The 24,228-nt window shown below is 38.2% G+C and overlaps 1 protein-coding gene across 8 annotated transcripts in view; it reads left to right on the top strand.

The window, feature by feature from the left end:
• The window catches only part of CERS3 (ceramide synthase 3), a 146,464-nt gene that overhangs the window by 53,665 nt on the left and 68,571 nt on the right, over nucleotides 1-24,228 (top strand). For all 8 annotated transcript variants that reach the window (XM_055098249.3, XM_055098254.3, XM_055098251.3 and 5 more), the window contains 7 exons: nucleotides 2,153-2,267; nucleotides 8,415-8,533; nucleotides 13,049-13,106; nucleotides 13,617-13,667; nucleotides 16,911-17,003; nucleotides 20,042-20,170; nucleotides 23,599-23,705. In XM_055098249.3, coding sequence (XP_054954224.2) covers nucleotides 2,153-2,267; nucleotides 8,415-8,533; nucleotides 13,049-13,106; nucleotides 13,617-13,667; nucleotides 16,911-17,003; nucleotides 20,042-20,170; nucleotides 23,599-23,705 — 672 coding nt within the window. The remainder of the gene's footprint in view (nucleotides 1-2,152; nucleotides 2,268-8,414; nucleotides 8,534-13,048; nucleotides 13,107-13,616; nucleotides 13,668-16,910; nucleotides 17,004-20,041; nucleotides 20,171-23,598; nucleotides 23,706-24,228) is intronic.

The raw sequence follows: 24,228 nt of genomic DNA, 5'->3' as shown, positions 1-24,228 counted from the left end.
CTCCTATCTGATTTAAAAGGCAATTGTATAAAACAATAATCTAAATCTGTGTTGATCAGAACACAATTTATAAAGATGTAATCTGTGAGACAAGAGCACAAAGAAGGGGACGGAGAATGGAGTTTTTTAACCCTATTGAAATTAATTTGATATTAATCTGAAGTAAGATGTTATAAATTAATATGTCAATTATAATCCCCAAGTGAATCACTAAGCAAATAACTTTTAAAATAGTAAAAAACCAAAAAGACAAGAAAGTTAAAATGGTCCATCAGAAAATATCTATTTAACACAAAATAAGGTCGTGATGGACAAATAAACAAAAGGGCATAAGATGTATAGAAAACAAATAGCAAAATGGCAGACATAAGTCCTATTTTATCAGGAATTACTTTAAATGTAAATGGATTAAATAATTAAAGGCATAGATAAAATAGTTAGGAAAACACGATCCAACTATATGTTGTCCATAAAAGACACCTGTTTGTTTAAAGACACAAATAGGTTGAATGTAAAAGGATGGAAAAAGATATACCATGCAAACAGTAACTAAAAGAGGACTGGAGTAGCTGTACTAATATCAGACAAAATGTAATTTAATAGATTTCAGAATTGTTACTACAGACAAAGGACATTTTATAATAATAAAAGGGTAAATCTGTCCAGATGATATAACAATTATAAACATATACACACTTAGCAACAGAGTTCCAAAATACGTGGAGTAAAAACTGACAGAATTAAAGGGCAATCAGGCAAGTCAACAATAATAGTTGTAAACTTCAATACTCACTTTCAATAATTGATAGAACAGCTAGGCAGAAGATTATCAACAGGGAAATAGAAGACTTGAACAATATTGTAAACCAGCTAGACCTAACAAACATCTATAGAACACTCTACTCAACAACACCAGAATACACATTCTTCTCACATGCACAAAGAACATTCTCCAGCATGATTACATATTAGGCTACAAAACAAGTCTCAATAAATGTGAAAGGATTTAGATAGAAAATATGTTTTCCAACCACAATGAAATAAAATTAGAAATCAATAACAGCCAGGCACTGTGGCTCATGTCTGTAATCCCAACACTTCGGGTGGCTGAGACAGGAGGATCACTTAAGACTAGGAATTGGAGACCAGCCTGGGCAACATAGCAAAACCCTCATCTCTTAAAAAAAAAAAGAAATCAATAACAGAAAGAAATCAAGAAATTAACAAATACATGTAAATTAGATAACATATTTCTAAATAACCAACCAGTCAGGGAAGAAATCACAAGGTAAATTTGCAAATACTTGAGATGAATGAAAAAGAAAATGCCATACTAAAACTTAATAGAATGCAGCAATAGCAGTGTTTGAAGGGAAACTTATAGCTGCAAACACCTATATTTAAAATGAAGAAAGACCTCAAATCAATAATGTAAAATTCCACCTTAACGGACTAGAAAAAAAAATCAATCTAAATTTAAAGCAAGTAGAAGATAGGAAATAATAAAGATTATAGTGGAAAATCAACAAAAACCACTACACACCCAGTAGAATTGCCAAGGCTGACAGTACCATGTGTTGGCAGGGATATGGGCTAACTGGAACTCTGACAAATTATTGGTGGGAATGCAATATAGTACAGTCACTTTGGAAAACAACTTGCCAGTTTTTTATAAAGTTAAATGTATAATTGCCCTACCACCCGTCAATCCTATTGTTACGTATTTGCCCTAGAGTTGTGCCATTTTTTCATATGTTAGAACTTGAAATGGGAATGTAGTAATTTCTTTAAGATAATAACACCAAATAAAACATTTTCTAACAAAATTCCTATTTATTTTAATCCCCGGGAGTCTTTAAAATTCTAAGTAGAACAGCTTATTCTAATTCCTAAATCTTATCTATAAATATGTTTGGATTAACATAAAATGCATTTTAGAATTGTGCAAGTGTTTTTTTTTTAATTATTGCTTTTTTGTATGGACTGAAACTTTTCTGTTTTGAGAGACAGATTTTGGCTGTACGTAGCCCCAGTGTCAACATAAACAAATGATTGATTTCATTAGAAACCTGAAGTTACAGCTTTAATTTTCTGGTGTCATTGTGGATTTATTCTTAGATTTTGAACTTTTTTTCTTTTCATATTTTTGTAGATTTGTTGCTTCACCTCTAGCAAAATCATTTGGCATTAAAGAGACAGTTCGAAAGGTTACACCAAATACTGTCTTAGAGAATTTTTTCAAACATTCCACAAGGCAACCATTGCAAGTAAGTACAAATTCTTTGCTTTTTGATTTAAAAATCTTCTTTCTTAATGGTTCAATTATCTATAGCTTACCTTGTGTGTGCAAGAAATCTATTCTAGTTGACCAGCAAATGATCTGGATTCACTTGGATTTATTATTTCTTTGTTCTGTTGACAGGTTTAGAACATCCCAAGTGTGATACATATGATAATATAAAATAACAAATATTAACAGTTGAACTATTGTATTTAACTATAGTGTAGAGCACTAATGATCAGTGCCATAATTTGGGAATAAAGGTCAACATTTAATTTTTAATGGTCAAATATATACAAAGTATACAGATGAAGAAATATAATTGTTAGGGCAGAGAAGCCCATATCTGACAATTTTGATGATTGTGGCATCATCAAAATACATTACACACATTATGAAAATGTTCATTGGGGTCGCTTTCATGAGTAGAACTGTTATTTTATTCAAAGCCTCAACATACTCAGAAATATGCTGTGCCCCGACTATTCTCCAGAGACAATTTCTAAGAGTCACAGTTCTCTTCACAATATAAAGTTTCCTTCATTTATGTTGTAGTGCACTGCATGCTTAAATACATTCAGAAAAAGAAAAAAGAAAAAGTTTTTAATCTAATAGTTAAAAAAATAATGTCTAAGTAAGTCTAGTGTTCACTCCAGTTTTGTTATATTTCCACAGTTAAAATGACAGATGAAACAAAACTTCTCCAAAAGTGATACAGCCTCTATGATGAATACAAACAGCTATCCCCAGTAATTTAAAAAATCAAGTACATATGCTAACACAGTTCTAGGATAAATAGATTTCTGAGGGTCCTGAACTTTATTTCCTGAATTAAGTTGCCTCTACTATGACAATTGCTCTAATTTTTTCCTCGTGGTTTCTCTGCACATGAAAGCACATTGAGGTTTGACCACCTCGCGTGAGATATGGTGTCCAGAATTGCTCATAGCAAGTGAGAGCTGGCTCTAACTTGTTCTGCCCTCAGCTCCTGTATTTGACTGCTTTTGTAACCTAGGGATAGTCTGACAAGCCATCTTTATATGTTTTTTATTCCCGTGTGCTTTAAATGACTGCTATCATTCGTCTAAATCCTTTTGTTACCACTGGTGATAATAATACCTAAGCATCCCTTCATATGTTTCAAATGGGAAATTATTTAGCTGTGTTTAAAAAAAAATAGGGCTCTTTCTGGGTCCTTTATTATCCTTCTTTGTTTGGGAACAACTAACTTTAGTAATACTTTGTATAAAATGGGAAGAACAGTGCTATAATACCAATTCATTGCTATCCTTGCTATTGCTAAGAGCTTCTAGTCAGCTTTTCAGAATATTTAAAATTATCTAGAAAATTTGGTCCTTACCAAGCTTCTCTGCTATGGAGAAAAAATGGCCATGTGACAAAGGAAAACTAAGGATAGCTGAAAAGGTTTATAGGGTGGTAGTCTTTCTTTTTCATGATTAAGATGAGGAAACTTAAGGCCCAGCCAAAGGAAAATGAGTGGTCATTCTGCTAATGAGTGGCTGAATCAAAAGCTAGAACCTGGCCCATACTTCCAGTCCAGTAACCTTTCCACCATGCTACGGTGAGTTCTTTATCTGTAAATGGAATGTTAAAAATATATTTTAAAGACTGGTGCTGTGTTTATAGTAATTATTCTAACTCAACTGACATTACAGTATGGTTTAATAAAGACAGAATTTTGACATTTGCATCCAGTAAGAAGGAAAAAAAAGTGGCTGGGCGCAGTGGCTCACGCCTGTAATCCCAGCACTTTGGGAGCCCGAGGTGGGTGGATCACGAGGTCTGGAGATCGAGACCATCCTGGCCAACATGGTGAAACCCTGTCTCTACTAAAAATACAAAAATTAGCTGGGCGTGGTGGCGAGTGCCTGTAATCCCAGCTACTTGGGAGGCTGAGGCAGGAGGACAGCTTGAACCAGGGAGTTGGAGGTTGCAGTGAGCCACGATTGTGCCACCATAATCCAGCCTGGTGACAGAGTGAGACTCCATCTAAAAAAAAAAAAACAGTTATATATCACCCCCGAAGTGTTAGCTTCATCTATTGAACCAAAAAGGTGATGGAATATAAGATTCCTAAATTATATTGCTCTGAGATTAAAAAACTGAGGCAGTATTTGTATAGTATATCAAGATAACAATAATTTGGCCAGCAAAATGTCCATAGCCTAAAAGCACTAGGACTTAGGAAGATAGAATGTAATACAGGAGGACAGAGTTCATGACTTAATAGCAATTTCAGATACAGAAACAAACTCATCTCACCATACCTACCACATTAACCTGGCCAGTGTCATACAGATAGCACTTTGCTTAATTATGGCTGAGGTAATAAGACAAGTTGCTGGGTGGATGAAAAACAGTTTTGTACTGATTCAAGATTAGGGTATTACCACTAAAAAAAAGTATTCAAAACCTAAACAGTAGAATATTGCATTGGTAATATTTGTAGATAACACCTGACTTGATTGAAACAATGGAGTACACAGACCCAAGGATGCTTCTTCAGCAGCTATAGACTGCACCAGGAAAACAAAACACTTCCATGCATATGACATCTACTGTGGGCTGGTTAGCACAGAAGGGTATAACATGGTGTTGATGAGGCCTAAAATACTATACACATGAGCCTCAGTGAGAGTTTTGGTCTGTGATATTGCACAGTTCTCTTATGATTGTATCTATGTAGGTGTGTGTCTGATACATGTGTATGTGTGCGTATCAAGAACAACTTCCAGATGTTTGGGGTAAGACCAACAACTCTGACCAACAGATCAATTATAGTGCTATAGGTAACATGTACTAACAGTGGAACTTATTATCTAGCCCTTTCCTTAGCAAAATAAAAAATAATTATATATATATGAACTGATGCAGAACAAGTAAGTTCTGGAAGAGATCTGAAGAAAACGTGGCACTGTGAGACTGAACTCAAGCCAGTTACTACACTCAATAAAGGTATTCCAGTGTGCTAGCTTGAGTCATTCATAGATTCAAACATTTTTAGAGCAAAAACCCCTTCTAGTGCTATTTATTGTACAGGGGAGACATGTGAGAGCCGAAGAGGTAGGGTGACTCCTCTACTGGCACAGAGGGTTCCCTTTTCAGTCCAGAGGCCAGGTCTCTTGGCCCCATTCAGCACTCCTCCTTTAGGCCATTCGACCTCTCCTTGAGGCTGTGCCTGAGAGAGACCTTTCCTGCATGTTCCAACCCACTTCTGAATGTTCACAGCAATAGGTAGTGTAGAGGCTAAAAATACAAATTGTGAGGACAAACCGTGTAAGGTTAGAGCCTGGCTCTGTCACAGACTTTCTGTGTGGAGATGGACAGATTAAACTTCCCATGCCTCGGTTTCCTCTTCTGTGAATTGAGCATAATTATATTGCTTATCTCATAGGGCTCTTGTGAGGATCAAATTGAGTTAATACATATAAAGTGCTTAGAATAGTGCCTGGCACATAGTAGATGCTCAGTAAAGGTCAGCTATTATTATTTGTCCATTAACTTTGCGCCTGTCATGCACTGACTTCCAAAGGAGCGTGTTTAAGCATGTCTTCCTCACTCAAGGGAATTGTCACTTTGTTTCTTAATCATGCTTGTTTTTGTTCCCATGACATCTTGCACTATTTTCTGGTCATTACAGATGGTCAATAAATGCTTCATGTTTCACACATTAATTCAAGAAAACACTTTTAGACACTTTTGTTTGCAAGGAGTTTTCTCTCTTAATAATATCATAGTGCATGAGGCCAGTATTGATAAGACTGACTTTCAACTACATTCTTCTGTACTCCAAAACAGAAAAAAAAAACTTCGACTCATAAACAGTTACTGTCTTCTATATATGTTTATTAATAATTCATTGGGCAATTATTTGCAGAAGTCATGGGAGAATAAAACTGAGTTGTTCTAAGGTCTGAGAACATTCCAGAATAAAGACAAGGACTTTAGTTTGTTTTGCTCACTACTGAATCTCCCACACCTGGATGGTGCCTGGCACCAGTGCTTAGAGACTCTTTAAATCCTTTCAAATGAATGAATGACAAAACACTTGAAATAGTAAAGCTAGGCCCAGAGCCCCTTCGGTCTGAGCACACAGAGTGTAGTGCAGCAGCATGCCAGAATATGTCCTGCTGTGCACCAGCCAACAGAATTTGAATTGTATTCCCATGTTGGGGGTCTGTTCGCGTTTGCAAATTATGTTAAAAGTAAAGGAATACTTTTTTCTTAAATGATTTGTAGTCCCGGGTTTCCTTTCTGTGTTTGGTCATAAAAATCTCTAGCACTGACACAGCACTCAATAGTTTCATTAGCACATTCCAATCCCTTGGTCCTCAAATCATCCCTCGGAGGTGGGTAGCAAACATTCTCTTAATATCCCATTTTCCATGGGGGTCAAAGTGCGGTGCTTACGCCTACATAGCTAGGAGGTAGCAGAACTGGATCTTCTGTTTTCAGCTTCCTGCCCTTCCTACCATATCCGATTGCTTTGACACTGCAGTGTTCTTTCCTTCCTGCAAGGGAACATATAAGATAATCTAGCAGAAGCTGTCCAGCTGGTCACAGACTTTTGGGTATTCAGCCATCTGGCCCACAGGCAGGCTTTATTTGGCCCTCACAATACTCATCCACAATTGGTTTAAATTTACTTTGAGGGATTGGTCAACATTTTTAAAAACCTAGTGATTTCTCATCAAAATCCTGGGTCTGCACGTTTTCTCTGGAAGCGTCAGCCAGATCTTGGTCATACCTGGCCTTTTGGGACATGATGTGTGCTTCTCTGCCTGCTGTATCCATACAGCTCCCACTTCTTCCCTCAGCACTGAAGCTGAAGGTCAGTTTTATGCCATTTTATTTTTCACAAAATAGAATTAAGAGGAAATGGAAATGTTTCTTTTATTTATTTATGTATTTATTTATTTAGAGATGGAGTCCTTCTCTGTCGCCCAGGCTGGAGTACAGTGTCACAATCTTGGTTCACTGCAACCTCTGCCCCCAAGATTCCAGCAAGTCTCCTGCCTCAGCCTCCTGAGTAGCTGGGATTACAGGAGCCCACCACCACGCCCAGCTAATTTTTGTATTTTTAGTAGAGATGGGGTTTCACCATATTGGCCAGGCAGATCTCGAACTCCTGACCGCCTTCTCGGCCTCCCAAAGTGCTGGGATTACAGGCGTGAGCCGCTACACCCTGCCAGAAATATTTCTTATTCTTACTTGGGAAATAAGAAATCAAGAGGGCTAGCATTTTTTATGAGCATATTTCTTTGTGGACGTGGAGGTTACCATAGGTTTAAAGTACAAAACTTGCCTATGTTAAAATCCCACTGTGAAACAGACCTGGTCCATTTGGTCATTTATGTTTCTTGTCTGGCTTGGGGAGACTTTCGAATTGGTAACATTTGAACAGATCTATCATTCATATTGTTTCCAATTTTAAATCATAGCCTACAACTTCTACTTCCCAAAAGAGAAGCAATCATTATCATCATATTTTGCAATTGTTATTTTTGTTATTGAAATTATTTTGGATTAGTTTGAAATAGGCTCTCTATGTAATTAAATGTAAAAGTGGATGGCTAACACTGGTTTGAGTTTCTCCTGCATTATCTTCTGGAGCTGTCAGAAAGATCATGTGAAATAACAAAATGCACTAGCCTAAGTTCTCGTCCACACTTTGCTACTAATTTTAGGTTTTGGACAAGTCACTGAACTTCTTGGGGCTTCAGTTCCCCATAGGAAAAATGAGGAGATTGGATTTTATTGGATTTGATTTAAACTATGCTACTCTACCTGGCGCCTAGGAAGTCCTAAGCACATTTTAGCTGAACAAGTGAGCTCACACATGCAACTTGAATGCTGGGTTGCTGCCAGCGTATGGAGAATTGATCTTTCTCAGTAACTTAGAGAGCTGGGATAGTCACATTTTGTTTTTTGGTATGTGTGCATGTATGTGATTCCATAAGCAAAAGAGGTAAATTCCCTGGCTCCAGGTCTCATGACGGAATTTCTCTCATCCCCAGTACCGAGGCTCTTGTAACTCAATCTCCGTCTCCTGTCTGCCTGCCAGTCTGACTCTGTTCTTTATCACTCATTTATTCGTTTCATCCCTTTTCAGACTGATATTTATGGACTGGCAAAGAAGTGTAACTTGACGGAGCGCCAGGTGGAAAGATGGTTTAGGAGTCGGCGGAATCAAGAGAGGCCTTCCAGGCTGAAGAAATTCCAGGAAGCTTGGTAAGGAGGATGGGCCAAGCTTTAGGAATGCTGCCGTCCTATCTGGAGCAGAGTGGTCCTTGCAGAGAGAATACTGCCGGAGCAGCAGAGGGAGGGTTCAGACCCAGCTCTGCCACCCACCGATGTGGTGTTTTAGGCTCCTCACATATTTGCCTTCTCTGCTTCCTCCACTCCTTTATAAATCAAGTAAGCTCTGAACTCTATTTATCGGGCCTCCCGAACCAGAATAGGTTCAGACAGACTCCCACACTATGAACTCTCTAAGATGAACAGGAGATGTTATGTACTCAGCCTGAAACCCAGAAAAATCATAAAAATGTCTTAACTGGTGTTTCTCTTTTCTTAGGGTCAGGGTTGGCCCTAGGTCACCAGACTTTATCACCTGTATCCAACCATCACAACTGTAAGAGCAGAGAATGTCTGCAAGGACTTGTGTTCCCTCTCAGAACACTGAGAAGGCCTCTCTGTGTGGCGTGGCTCATGACCCCAGCCCTCCTGTAGGGTGCACAGCCCATCCTCTTGGTTTCCCAGGATTTTTAGTAGAGGTGGTCAGGAGATCAAGACCATGGTGAGACCCCATCTCTACTAAAAATACAAAAAATTAGCTGGGCGTGGTGGCGGGCGCCTGTAGTCCCAGCTACTCGGGAGGCTGAGGCAGGAGAATGGCGTGAACCCGGGAGGCGGAGCTTGCAGTGAGCCGAGATCACGCCACTGCACTCCAGCCTGGGTGACAGAGCGAGACTCTGTCTCAAAAAAAATAAAAAAAATTAATAATAATAATAATTATTATTATTATTGATCCTTCTGCCAATGATGTGAGACAGTCAGGGAAGTTGGGGCTATCCTGTTTCAATGAGAAACTGCACATCCATCTAGTTTAAGGGTCTCTTAGGTGTTTGAACGGCTGTTGCATTCAGATCTTCTGACTCCTATTCCGATACTATTTCTTGTTCTATCATACTGCCCCTGGCACCTAATGCTTACCTCCCAGCAAGCAGAGGATCCTTAAATTGAGTAATATTTGGGCATCTGGCCATGTCAGTAAGCCTACTAAAATTCTTCCAGAGTTCAGGCTGGAGAAGGGAATTTTGAGTTACCCTTATCAATCAGTCAGGCAATGCAGAGGTACAGGTTAGTATCTTTTCTGTGCGTAGCACTGTCCTAGATCTTGTGGCGTTCTAGATTTTAAGAGGAGGGTAACATGTGAGTAGTGGTTACCGGCCTTAAACAGTGAATTAGGGAGGCCAGATTATCACACATGAAACCACAACATCTATTGTCGCGCCACCCCAGTGGCACGTGGGAGTGTACACCAGCAGATACAACATCATGTTTAGACGTGTTGTGGGAATTTAGAGGTGATGGCATCAGCATGGCTGAAGTAGTTAAAGAAAGGCTTTCTAGAGAAGGGAAGACATAGGTTGGACCTTGAAGAATGGGTCAGATTGCCAAAAGAAAAGAAAGCAGGTTTAAGGCAGTATTTTCAAGTAAAGCAAAGACACAAAGCAGGAAATTATGCAATATATTCAGGACACAGTAAGTGGGCCCATGAATAAAATTTAAGCCTTATCTTATTCTTTAGCAATGTCACATGTTTATTCTAAGTTAAAAGTTATTATGGACTAGATAAACAGACTAAACCTAGTGCCATGTTGTTTAATTGTACAGGGACTCTGCTTTTTGAAAATCAGCTGTGGGATGTGCTACAGAAATCATAGCATGAGTTACCTAACCTCAAGCCTTTTGAAAATCTCCGGGCACTTATTTCTTAACACCAGCTCCTAAAATTACTTTCCAACAGGCAAAAATTCCTTTGTAACATCCAGATGGATGAGCCCCCAGGCACGTTGAGTTCAGTGTATTTGTTCCTTGGTGACTTTCTTTCATGGTGACCCTTGTGCCCTATTCCACAGCATTCAGGATCTTAATACGTAATGGGCCCTTTTTTTAAAAAAAAAATCAAATTCCACATTAGCTGACCACTTTTTCATTTTAAAATACAGATTTCCACCTAGCGATAAGAAGGAACACCAAGTCCTTAGGTATCCAGGTAGGAGAACTCCTCAGTGTGGGAGAAAGGGCTCTCCCCGGCTGGGTGCATGCGGCCTTACCCTCGTCTGATCCGTGCAGTCCACGGCCCACTCTATGCAGCGTCCCCACCACAGGCCTCCCATCTGGCCCCGGCAGTGTCTCTCAGCACTCTGCCCATTCCTCCCTGGCTGCACCCTGCAGTCCCTCCTTTCACTATCACCATCGTTACCCAACCAATTCGTTTCTGAATGGTTTTTCAGTGGGTTTTCTCTCCCCCCACGTTTATGTTTATCTCATTCTTTCCTGGAAAAAAATAAAAGAAGTTTTACTCTTAGGTGAAACTAGTGAAATGACATTGACAAGGATATTATCATTCATCTTTTCAGTGAAGTGCAGCAATTATCAAACTTTTCGATGTCAAGACCCCTTGGTCTCTTAAAAACTCTTGAAAATCCCAAAGAGCATTTGTGTGTGTTATACCTATTGGTATTTACTGTATTCGAAGTGAAAACTGAGATATTTATAAGACAGGAGACTACACAAGCGCGCGTTTCATCAGTGCAATTTCATTCAGAGCAATACTGTGATCACATGTCACATGACCTCGCTTGTGAGAGAATGACAGGAAAAAAAGCAAATAATGTGTTAGTAATATTCTGAAAATATTCTGACCTCAGGGTTCTCTGGCACACACTTTGAGAATCCCTGGTTTAGGGCTTCTCTGAGTAGGATTTGTCCAGAAACAAGTGAGACTTGGCTGTACTCTTGGATCTGAGTATTACTCCTCAAACTTCCGTAAGTTTTATGATCTTTCTTAGCTTCAATTTCCTTTAGGATATTGGCTGTTAGCAACAGTCTGTGAGAAGGGACTAATTACAGCATCGGCTTCATAATCTTGTGAAAAGAAAAATGTGACATAGCGCATGTGTGCGCAGCACCGTGCCTGATGGAGCTGAGAAATCAATAGATGCTTGGGAAATAAACACCGGGAGAGCACCCACACTTTTGGCTTCATTTGTGGGTTGGCTGGCCTTATCATCTCCTATATTTTGTGGGTTTTGTTTGGACAAGATAATCCAGGGAGCCAAGGAAATGCTCTCAGCAAATCAAATGAGTGCAGTAAAGTTTCAACTTTCATTTTGTAAAATGTCTTTTGGATATTTTTATGGTTCAACTTTTTGACTATTGAACCCTACTTTTTTCTCCTATCAAAACAAGCCATGAAGAAAGACTGTCGTCTAGCTTAGGGGAAATGATAATGTTCAGGAAACACTCCTCGATGCAGAGTCCAAAGACCTGCACTTCAAGTTGCAGCTTTCCTCCTTCTTAGCTGCATGGGCTGGGGAGATGGCTTCATTTTTCTGATTCTGATTTTACATTTACAAAATGGGTATTTATCTACGTTCCTATGTCCTATCTTACAGGTGTGTCAAGGAAAGCACTGTAAGGCCTTACACAAAGATAAGAAAACATCTTATTTTAATATTATTATTTCTCCAGCAATCATTAGATAAAATAGACATAATTTTAAAAAACTTTTTATTTGGAACGTTGCAAGCATATATTAAAGTAGAAAGACTGCATAATGAATTAAGTGTTATTACCCATCACCAGCTTTAGTTGATCAACTCAAGGCCAATCCTATGTCCTCTCTATCCCCACTACACCTCTCCCCTACCACAGATAGGTTTGGAAGCAAATATCAGACACTGTTATTTCATTTGTAAGTATTTTAGCATGTATCTCAAAAAGATAAGAACTCTTTATTTTCAGCATAATTGCAATATCAGTATCTTCTTATGATTTTTTATTTAATAAAAGATTTTTACTTAATAATAGCAAATATTCAGTGTTTAGATTTCCCTGATTGTCTCATAATTTTCTTTACAATTTCTTGATTTGAATCAGCATCTAAATAAGATCCATTCGTTACAATTTTTTGATGTGTCTTTACAGTCTCTTAGTCTACAGGTCTTTCTCCATACATGAGGAAAATCTTCTCTTTCAAAACCTGCTTTTAGGAGAAAAGAGTAAAGTCTGGCCACATAAAAACCTTTTAACTGGGAATTAAATGGGGATAAGAGGAATAATTAGACTTATTAGGTTCCTTCCTGATAATGCTAATATCAATCCACTGTTTATTGTGTGCCTGGAACTGGGCTAGCCATTATAATCAGAATAATGGCTGCCATTTATTGTTGCTTACTTTATGCTAGACCTGTTATCACAGATTTTCAGTTCTTTTCACATTTTGAGGTAGTGTTCTTATTCTCATTTTACAGGTAAGAAAGTCAGGCCTTCTGAGGTTACATGATTTACCTAAGGTTGTAACCATCTAATAAGTGGGGCAGAGCCAGGATAGAAACTTTGATTTGTCTGACTCCAGAATGTGTGTTCTTTGTAAAATCTGCCATACCTAATCATTTTCTCCTCAAATCTCAGTTACCTTTACAAGGGAGTAAAGATTTTTCTTTCTTTTGGCAGCTGGAGATTTGCATTTTACTTAATGATCACTGTTGCTGGAATTGCGTTTCTTTATGATGTAAGTTATCTTTTTATATCTTCGATTGGAATTTGTCTTTAATTTTTGAAATTCTTGTCTGTGAATTCCTTTAGGGTATAGTACTTTCAATAAGATAACCAGTTTTAGAGATTTCTCTCAAGATTCAAGATTTGTCTCAAATATTGCTACAGATATCTCAAGATTTTTTATTGCTACAGAAGCAATAATACAATTGGTTTAGAAATAATTTGGTTCATACAGTTACTTGTTTGAAACCATTTCCTCTATGAGACAGCACTATTTACTTATCTTAGATTCACTAGTAGTGAATTTCACAGAGATGTTATATAGGAATATGTAAGAAATACTCTACAGAGGGAGAAATACGTGCAGTAGAAGCAAAAGAATATGGCAAAGGTCAATTTCCTGTGCATCTTTGCCTGCTGTAAATGACATAAGGAAGAGCTTAGGTTTTCTGCCAAAATTGACCTTTGACACCGACAAATTTATTTTTCATCTGTTGGCTCTTTTTTTTTTTTCTTCTTTCAGAAACCTTGGCTATATGACTTATGGGAGGTTTGGAATGGCTATCCCAAACAGGTAAGTCCCTTATAACATATTCCTCCCCTTACTTCAACACCAAGATCCCTCACATTATCTCCTTAGTTAGGTCTTGGTCCCCTGCTACTCTTTGTTCACTACTATGTCATCCCTGGCACTTTTTCTACTTGAGCTTCCTTATCCTTATTGACCCTCATTTGTCTCATTCCTTTAGTTTGTTTACAGTTAATGTAATTACATATTTGGGTTTAAATCTACCATCTTACTATTTATTTTTTACTTGTACCACCTGATGCATTTTCTTTTGTACTCCCTTCTTGCTTTTCTATGGGGCAGTCAAGTAATTAAAAAAATACTATTCTTTTTCATGCCTTATATTGACTTTTCAGTTACACATGCTTTTGTTCTTCTAGTAATTATCTTGGACATTACTGTATATGTCCTTGACTTATTACAGTCTGATACAAATCGGTGTTCTTACCTCTTTCCACTCACTGAAAGGTAATTAGAATACACCATACACCCTCCTCCTTCAAATATTTAAAACCTTAGAAGTCATTGCTATTATTGTTTTGTAAATCGGTCAAGTTACCCTTTTTGTGCTATTCCTTGCTTCCTGTATTTCCATGTTTCCATCTGGGATTATTATCCTCCTGTCTGAAGAAGTACCTTTGCTATTTTTTTTAATGGTGGGTATGCCAGATTTTGTTTGTCAGAAAGATGTAATACTGCCTTTGACTTTTAAAGGATATTTTTGCTGGGTATAGAATTCTAGATTAGCAGTTATTTTCCTTCACTTTAAATGATGTTATTTCATTGTTTTCTAGATCTCATCAGTTCTAAAAGAATGCAGCTGTCACTTTTAGTTTTTCTTCTTTGAACATAATGCCTTTTTTCTCTTTTTGGCTGTTCCCCTCATAACACAACCCACGGTGCGTGCAGTTATCATCTGACCTTTAGCCCTATGGGGATTAGGGATGGAAGGATTGGCCCAAATACTGATACTCTGGCTACTGCTATTACTGTGAGTCATAAACTACATGCTGTCTACCAAGGTGTCTACTATCTTCTACCAGCGTTCATGGAACTTGTGGCAAACTAACTTGTTAGCTTGCAACTAGGGTAAAATGTCAGACACTTCACTATTCTGGATATTTTCTACTTTCCTGTTGTCCAGTTCACTGGTACTTTTCTTAAGCCATGTCTAATCTACTATTAAACACATCTTTTGAATTCTTAATTTCAGTTATTATATTTTTTGATTCTCAAATTTTTATTTTATTTTTTAATGGATCCCAGTTCTCTACTGAAATTTTCTTTTGAGCTGTTTTTGAAGTTACTTTAAAGTCAAAGTCTGATTAGTCTCATCTCTTGACCACCTGTGGATCTGTTTTCTCTCTTGCTTCTGTCTCCTTATGCTTCATAGCTTTTGATTAAATGACAGACACTGTATACAAAAAAGTATAGATGGTCAGGATGATATTATCTTCCTTCACAGAGGACTTACTTTCACTTCTGTTAGGTGTTAGAACAGGGCAGATCACCTTTAATCCTTGATTGAGCTGATTCAAGGTAGACTTCAGTCTTTGTGAAGGCAAGTATATTCACAACTTACCCATATTCTAGGGTATTCTTTTTCAATGATTTCAAATAAAATATTACAGTGCTTACCATGACTCCTTTTCCTTAGTCAACCTGAACACCAGTTTGCTTCCTAGTACTCTGATATTACAGCCACTACTGCTTAACTTCTGCTGTTTCTTAGTCTCTGGGCTCCATACTGCTTATAAACTGGCATATGCAGAATTTATGATATGTATAGGATGGTCTTCTTTGAATTTATTCTTAGGGCCTACAGTACTTCTCAAGAAACAGGGTTCACTTGAAATAAAGGGTTCCTCTAGTGCATTTTTCTTCTCTTTAGGAACTTGACTCCACAGGTTCTGGATGCCCTACTTGCTCTCTGATGTCTTCAAACAGACATTCTTTCTTGTCCTTTATCCAGATTTTTAAGTTGTTCTTAATAGGAGGATTAGTCTCATACAGTCCTGTCATAGAATAAAGCAGAAACTCTGTCTCATTCTTTTATGGCCTTATCAAGGATGAGGAGTTGACCAAAAAAATTCGTTATACGTTAGCCTCAGCATTAAGGAATTCAATAAAATTAGACAATAAGGGACCTAAGAATTAGCTAGACCAAACCCCAGGCTTATCATCTTCTGTCTCCAACTTACTCATATCTTGTCAGGTGTATCAGTTATCCGTTGGTACATAACAAACCATCCCCAAAACTTAGTGCCTTCAAACAACAACCATTTATTTTCTCTTGATTTGATTGTCAATTTAGGCTGGGCTCAGCTAGGCAGTGTTTCTGCTCCATGTGGTGTCAACTGAGTTCATTCATGCATTTTCAGACAATTGGGAGGCCGGCTAGGGAATGGCTCAAGTCTAGGTGACGTCATTCATAGCATTGGTGATCAGCACCTTGATTCTCTTCTTTGTGGCCTCTTCAGCAGGATGGCTCAGGTTTCTTACATGGTACTTATAAAGTCTCTGCATGCATCACATTTGCTTATGTCTCCTTGACCAAAGACCAGGATCAAGTCCATAGTCAGTGTTGGAGGAGACTGCACAAGGGCTTAGATATCAGAAGGCAACATTCATTGGGTACACTAAGTAATATAATGTCTCAACTTAGCTAAAATAAACACCACCACTCCCACTATAAAATTGTTAAGAAAATTCTAGCTATGAAAATTTTATTGTTTTATTCAGAAGATATTTTTGGAGTTCTTAAATAATTATGCATATTTTATTACTGTCCCATTTTAGAATGGGCTAATTCTGACCACCAGCCTGTCACCAGAAAAGAGATTAAGACATCAGATTTTGAGTAATATTCAAGAAACATTAATCAAAGTAAATTGTAGGACCAGCAGAAAAGACTTCCCATTGTTCCTAAGTAAAGATTTTTAATTTTTTAAAAAATTTAAACTTGACTCTGAATAAATTGAAGGCATTTACACCTGTGGCAGTTGTATTTAATTTTTTAAACGAAACATTCAACTTGGGTTTGGAATACTTGTCTCTACCCTTTTAGAAATAAAATGCCTTGAAATATTATCTTTAATTCCTTCGTTGAAATATAAATTGAAATATCAATCAATGTTATTTTATGGAATCTGGTGGGATATAAATAGGTATAAAAGGAGGTTTTAGTGCATTAAAATGAGTTGCTTCTATGATGGCATTTAAAGTAATGAATACTCTTCTTTTCCTCAGCCCCTGCTGCCATCCCAGTACTGGTACTACATTTTAGAAATGAGTTTTTATTGGTCTCTGTTATTTAGACTTGGCTTTGATGTCAAGAGAAAGGTAAGTGTCTTATTTACAAAGCTTCTTTATCAGTTTCTTCAAAAATTCCCATCTCCCTGCCCCAAATTCTAATCTTTAAGTTGTATTTTTCTGTGTTTTTGGGTCAAGTTCATTGCTTTTGTGTGCTTTATAGTACATAAAATATTGCTAATTATACTCATGCTTTGGTGCCTTGGTAAACATTTGTAGTGAAACATTATAAAAACTTTAACTTTGAAGCTCCACTTCTGTTCAATAAGAAAAAAACATTTCCTTTATATGTCTGTTTCTTGGGAATTTAATGTCCATCAGTGCAAAGAAGAAATATGTTAGTAGTATTAATTCTGCAACCACATCTTTTAGTTGATTGCAAAACCACTTCATATACAACTTTTTGATATTTACAAAGACATTGAAAACATTTTTCCATTAATTCATCAAATATATTTATGAGGAAACCTTGCTTCGGGCATTATTAGCTTTGCTTTATGTGCAGGGAAACTCAGTCACAGGCATGCTAAATGCCACTTCTGAAGTCACAAAGTGAGGTATTTTAGGAATTGTTTGGTTGTTACTGATTCCTAATTACTAATCCAGCAAACCATGTTAAATCCTGAATGCAATCATAAGATTTTGTCGTATATGTAAGCAATTCAGATCAAATGATAAATTCTCTTGGCATATACCTCATAAACTACACCGTAAGTAAAAGGCTGGTTTGTAGCAAAATTTGTATGGTAAATACAATGATATTTAATATTAGATAAACCAGTTTAGCTTGATTAAATATTTGTGTTGAGTGATGGTGGCCATTATGAGGGACACACTGCAGTCAACTGGACATCTTAAGACATGAGAAATCTAAGTATAAGCACATACTGTGAAAGTATCTGATAGAAATAATCTCCATTTCCATGTAACTCAATAATAGCTGTAGATTAACTATACTAACTTTAGGCTAGGAATACATCAAAATTTAATTGGTTGAGTCATTTTTTCAAGGGATAGAATTGAAAATAATCATTTTTTAGAAAGTCTTTATATACAGGTAGGTTGATCATGTATTTCACCCACCTTTGATTTTGCTGTAGTTGACTTGCCTTTTATTATTTACAGGTGCATTGAACAACTTCTTAAAAATTAAATATAAATATATGTTAAATGTCTTATAAAGATGTATCTTCAGAAACATAAAGCTATTGGGAAGTGGCTAAAGCACAGGCCCTGGAGTCAGGTCTCCTGGGTTTGAATTCCCGGCTTCACCACGCACTAACATCTTGAGCTAGTTGGTTAAACTCTCTAAACTTGATCTCCTTATCTATAAAATGAAGCTAAAAATAGTTCCTATCTCCTCTGTTTGTTGTGGGAATTAAACAGGTTAATCTGTATAAAATACTTCCTGAGGCTGGGTGCAGAGGCTCACGCCTGTGATCCCAGCACTTTGGGAGGCTGAGGCAGGTGGATCATGAGGTCAAGAGATCGAGGCCATCCTGGCCAACATGGTGAAATCCTGTCTCTTCTAAAAATACAAAAATTAGCCGGGTGTGGTGGCACATGCCTGTAGTCCCAGCTACTTGGGAGGCTGAGGCAGGAGAATCGCTTGAACCTGAGAGGTGGAGGTTGCAGTGAGCCAAGATCGCACCACTGCACTACAGCCTGGTGACAGAGCAAGACTCCGTCTCAAAAAAAAAAAGAAAAAAAAAGAAACTTCCTGATATACAGCAAGCGCTCAATAAATTGAGCTATTATTGGTATTGTATTTACTTTGGCTATGAGGAAGCTGAAATCTTTAAGTTTTTTAAACATCTTTATTGAGATATCCACATATAACACAATTAAACCATTTAAAGTATACATTCAGTAGTTTTTAACATACATTCAGAGTTGTGCAATCATCATCACAGTCAATTTTAGAACATTTGTGTCATCCCAAGAAGAAACTCTATACCATTTAGCAGTCACTCCCCGTTTCTCTCAACCTCCCCAGCCCCTGGCAACCATAAATCTCCTTTGTCTGTATAGATGTGCCTCTTCTGGATATTTTATATCAATGGAATTATATAATACGTGGTCTTTTATGTTTGTCTTGTTTCACTTACTGTAATGTTTTCCAGGTTCATCCATGTTATGGCATGTATCAGTACATCATTACTTTTTATTGCTAAGTAATTGTCCATTGTACGGATGGATGCATTTTATTCATCCTCTTATCAGTTGATGGACATTTGGGTTGTTTCCTCCATTTTGCTGTTATGAGTAATGCTGTGGATTCATACACAAGTTTTTGCATGAACATATGTTTTCATTCTACCTAAGAGTGGAATTGCTGGGCCATATGGTAATTCTATGTCTAATCTTTTGAGAAACTGTCAGACTGTTTAACAAAGCAGCTACACCATTTTGCATCCCTACCAGCACTGTATTAGAGTTCCAGTTTCTCCACATCCTTGCCAACACTTGTTATTGTTCATCTTTTTTATTATAGCCATCCTAGTGGGTGTGAAGTATATCTCATTGTGGTTTTGGTTTGAATTCTCCTAATGGCTAATGATTGAGCATGCTTTCATGTGTGAATTGGCCATTTGTATATTTTCTTTGCAGAAAACCTTTAAGTCTTTATTATACTCAGTGACAGTAGCTTTCCTTAGGCTAGATTGTCTTATTTCATATGCACTAACTTATTTAATGGTTGTGTAGATTTATTATATCAATCTTTTTTTCTTTTTGGGGAATAGGCAGGGGATAAACAATAACTGTAGGTGTACACAGGAATATGCTTGTGTGTGTATGCATTTATTATGTGTTGGGGGGCAGTGTGTGTGTATACATATATCCAGTGTGGGATGGTATCTCAACGTTAAATGATTTCATCAACAAGAATAATACATGTCTTAGCTCCCTCACAAAGATTGTGTTTAGGAATTAAAGTAAAAGCATTTTATAAATTTCAAAACATGCAGATGTAAGTTATTGGTCTCATTATTATTATGATTATCTCTTCCAGTGATTGGGAAATAAATGCATTTGCTTAATGGCTTCCATTTTCCCTCATCTTACAGGATTTTCTAGCTCATATCATCCACCACCTGGCTGCTATTAGTCTGATGAGCTTCTCTTGGTGTGCTAATTATATTCGCAGTGGGACCCTCGTGATGATTGTACACGATGTGGCTGACATTTGGCTGGAGGTAAACATTTGCCATTAAAAAACTAATGACAATACCATGTCCTGGGTTTCTGTAACTGCTCACAGAAGTAATTGTGAGCAATTTAGCAGAGCTCTGTGTCCTGAAAACACCCAAATTCTGAGAATATCTCTAGATTCCCAGATCCTCCAAGATTACAGAAATGAAACCTCGTAGTTTTAACTTTCAATCCTTCTCCATGGTACTAGAGAGATGTTAATTTGTGGGATTCCACTTCTGAAGGTTGCATGCACATGCCCACTCAGGAAGTAAGGTGGGATATTTGAAGAAGGAATGGACTCTAATCTTCTAAAAGGAAAACTTGGATTTATGACATTGAGGATTCCCAAATTTGGATGGCACCATCTATTCACTTAGGCCAAAGCTTGAATACCCGTTGAATGTTCACACTCCCCCACCCTCCCCTCCCCGAGCCCAATCCCTTGCTTTAAGGAGTGTAAGATGATTTTTTTTAAGGCCCTCATTTTCTAAGGGAGGAAGAGGGCTTAGAATGTTTTCTGAAGGAGTCAACATTAAAACAAGAGTCTTCCTAATCTCACCCCACACAAAATAGAAGAAACAAAGCCACATTGGGATTGTTTTCTGGACCTGTTTCTGTTCTGTTTTGATTCTTGTTGACCCCAGGCAGTGATGGAATTGTCCCCTTCTCTGCCAGATCTCTTGCTGTATTTAGAGCAACAGTTCCCAGAACTGCTGAGTTATTTGTTTAAATATACTCATTTATAATGAATCCAGGGGAAATGACGCTAACCCATTTCACATTTGGGATTACTTTTGAAGGGCTAACAATTGAATACAGGTCGCTATGGAAGAAATTAAATTTAATAGAATCTTATTCTTCTAGGTTGGGGTTTAGCAAACTTCTTGGCAAAGGGCCAGATAGTAAATTTAGTTTTGTGGGCTGCGTATGATCTCTGTCACATATTCTTCGGTGTTTTTTGTTTTTTGCTTTTTCAAATACCCTCTTAAAACCGTGAGAATCATTCTTAAGGGCTGATCGGCTTTAGCCCATGGGGGGACTGTAATTTACCAGACCCTGTTGTAGAAGCCACCAGAAGTCAGTTGCAGCCATTTCAAAGCAACTGGCCACTATTAAAATATCCTCTGCGTACAGAATTTTGTTTCTACCCTGTATGTAATCATCATTAGACATGTAAATCCCATTCTAAAGGTCAAGATTATTATATGTGCTTCAGGGCAACAAATGACTTAGCAGGAGAAGGATTGTGCCGTTTTTTTCTGTATGGTGCTGTCTGGATGCAGCCCTCCCTGGTGTAATTACCTCCTTCTCTGATCGTATCTCAGTAATCCTGACAGAAGATTAAGACCACACTGGCCCCGACTTAAGAATTTTATACGACTCTGTTGCTTCTAAACCCTCATATTCAATTGCCTTTGGTGTGTGTCCAATGTAAAAACAGCCTCATTGTGTTATTAAAGGGGAGTTAGATGTTCACCCTGGGAATAAACACGGGGTTGCCCTGCCACCCTCCCCACCCTTTCACTGATGTGACATGATTCCCTAAGTAACTTGGACAAATCACTTATTGTTTTGTTTTCTAGCCCCAGCTGTAACATGAGAAGTCATATCTGTCCATTGGGGTATGTGATGAAGTTTAGCTCATTATTACCTGAAAACGTTCTGAGGTCCTTAGGTTAAAAAAAAAAAAAGAAGAAGAAGAAAAATGAACTGTCCAATCTTAGAGGTTCCCTCATGGGCAAACTTTAAGAACAGCTTCATATTGCTAATGATTGAGAATCAAGTCATGATCTGATGTGAGGTTCGATGAGCAAGGCTGGTACCTCCCATCAGCTGGTGGTAGACAAAATATTAAGTGGTGGCAGGGGCCTATTTGTGATGTTCTCCCAGGGTGCACAGCCCATGGCTTACTTGAATAGTGCGTTTTAGGGTTTGTTTTCACAATCAAGTTCTAATTGAACCCAGACATAGCACAACTTTTGCACCTGGCTTCTTTGAGATGGTGCCTATTCATCTTTCATATTTCTCAAGACACTGGGTCATTTCTTAGCTCTTTCTTTTGGAGAAAAAACAGCCTTCACATCTACCATTCTCACTCGTAAGTGACCTTTTTTGACTTCTTCATTCATCTTCCTGAACCTCTAAGTTTCCACATGGTCAAGTTTGGATCCAGGACCCAATATCCTGACTGATACTTAGCAAGCAAAGGGGCTGCTGTCTACCATTTCATCATTACACAATCCAGAATATGTTCTGTGTATGTTTTGCCCAAAAGTGTGTTACTTCACCCTCACAAATGGACCCACAGGGATCCTCTCCCATGCCTGTGCACATCCCTTGCTTCCCACCCAGCTAGCCCCTGATCCTTCCACCAGCCTCCCACTCCACTACAGTCACTCTGAATGTGGGCCTTTCTCTCCACACCCGTCTCCCACCGACCAGGCACACCAACCTCTCTATGTCAGCAACTGAAGCTGTTCTCTGGGGGCCCTCTGCCAACCCCACAGTCAGGCCATATTCTCACCCCTTGGTAGTATGGCAAAATATGAAAGATGCCACGTGAACCCTTTCTGGAATGTAAATGTGTTGCCTCTCTTGCTCTGGAAGGGCCTTGAGCCTCTGGGATGAAGTTGGTTCTGAAACTGCCCAAGTCTAAGCCACGTTCCCTAGAAGAGTGATCTGTGCCCCAGCAACTCCTCCCACCTCCTGCTCCCAGACTCCCACTCTCTATTCCCACCAGAAACTTCCCTCTTCAGCCCTGGACACTGCTGGATAATGCACTAGAGAGCGCTTATCAATTAACTGTCTTCTACCACACTCAGCAACCCTTTCTGCAGTTCTTTCTATTCAACACAGATAATATGAGCAGTATAGACTAGCATAAAAGAATTAGGAAAGATCAAATGCTTGAAACTTTATTTCAACCAGTTCAGGACCCCGAGAGCTGCCTCCCAACTTTGCCTCTTCCCTCATCTGCCTTGAAGTAGCCTCCTTGACTGCAGCATTCCCAGCCCAGCTCAGGATTTCCCACTTGTCCCAGCCTTTCTTCAGTCCAGTTCTCCTCCCAGTTAAATGGAGATATGAAATAAATGCCCACATGAAGTGCATGCCAAAATCGATTATGCTAACTTAAAGTGTTTTCAAAAGACATGAGTGGTATTACAGGCATTTAAATATATTTCTAAAAACATTATATTATGCAAAATGTCAAACATATGGCAAGATAAAGGGAATCATATAATGGACCCATCAGCTTTAGCAGTTATCAATATGGCCAGTCTTGTTTTATCTATTGCCCCACCTGTACCCCCTACTTTCCACCCAGATTGTTTTGAAGCAAATCCCAGACCTCATATCATTTCATTTATAAATTTAACTTTAAAAATGTAGGCTATTGTCACTTTATCTGCAGTTTCTTTCTTTTTTGCAGTCTGCTAAGATGTTTTCTTATGCTGGATGGACGCAGACCTGTAACACCCTGTTTTTCATCTTCTCCACCATATTTTTCATCAGCCGCCTCATTGTTTTTCCTTTCTGGTGAGTAGACCGGTGATGTGCCCTGCCTTTGGTCAGTGTGCAGAGGTGGCCTCAGCGCATGGTTACCCTCAGGGCATTGCACTTTCCATACGTGGGTCTCCAGTTATTTGTGTCAAGTGCAGTTGAGGAAAAGAATGTGATGGAGCCATTTTTATAAATAATTAAAACAACACTCTGTGGTGTGGAAAAGGCTTATTACAACGGGAAATGGAAAATGTGTGACCTGACGGGCAAGCAGCAGCTCTTACTCTGTCTTGTTTCATGAATGTAGACCTTTCTTTGTGATTAACAGCTTTTCTAGTCACTCAATGAAAAGTCACTGTCCAATCACCAGTTCTCTAAAAGAGAGGTATGTTCTGTGTTACAATAATTATAGCCATTACTTGAATGCCAGACACTGGATTAGGTCCTTCCCATATCTTGGCTCTAGTCTACACAATAACTCATAAGGATGAGTATTATCACTTCCACTTCCCAGATAAGGAAAACTGATACTTGTTTATTTCATTCTCTGTGACCACTG

This window comes from Pan paniscus, chromosome 16 (assembly GCF_029289425.2).
Source record: "Pan paniscus chromosome 16, NHGRI_mPanPan1-v2.0_pri, whole genome shotgun sequence".
NCBI lineage: Eukaryota > Metazoa > Chordata > Mammalia > Primates > Hominidae > Pan > Pan paniscus.
Note: the sequence above shows the minus strand (reverse complement) of the source record. Positions and strands in the feature narration are given on the sequence as shown.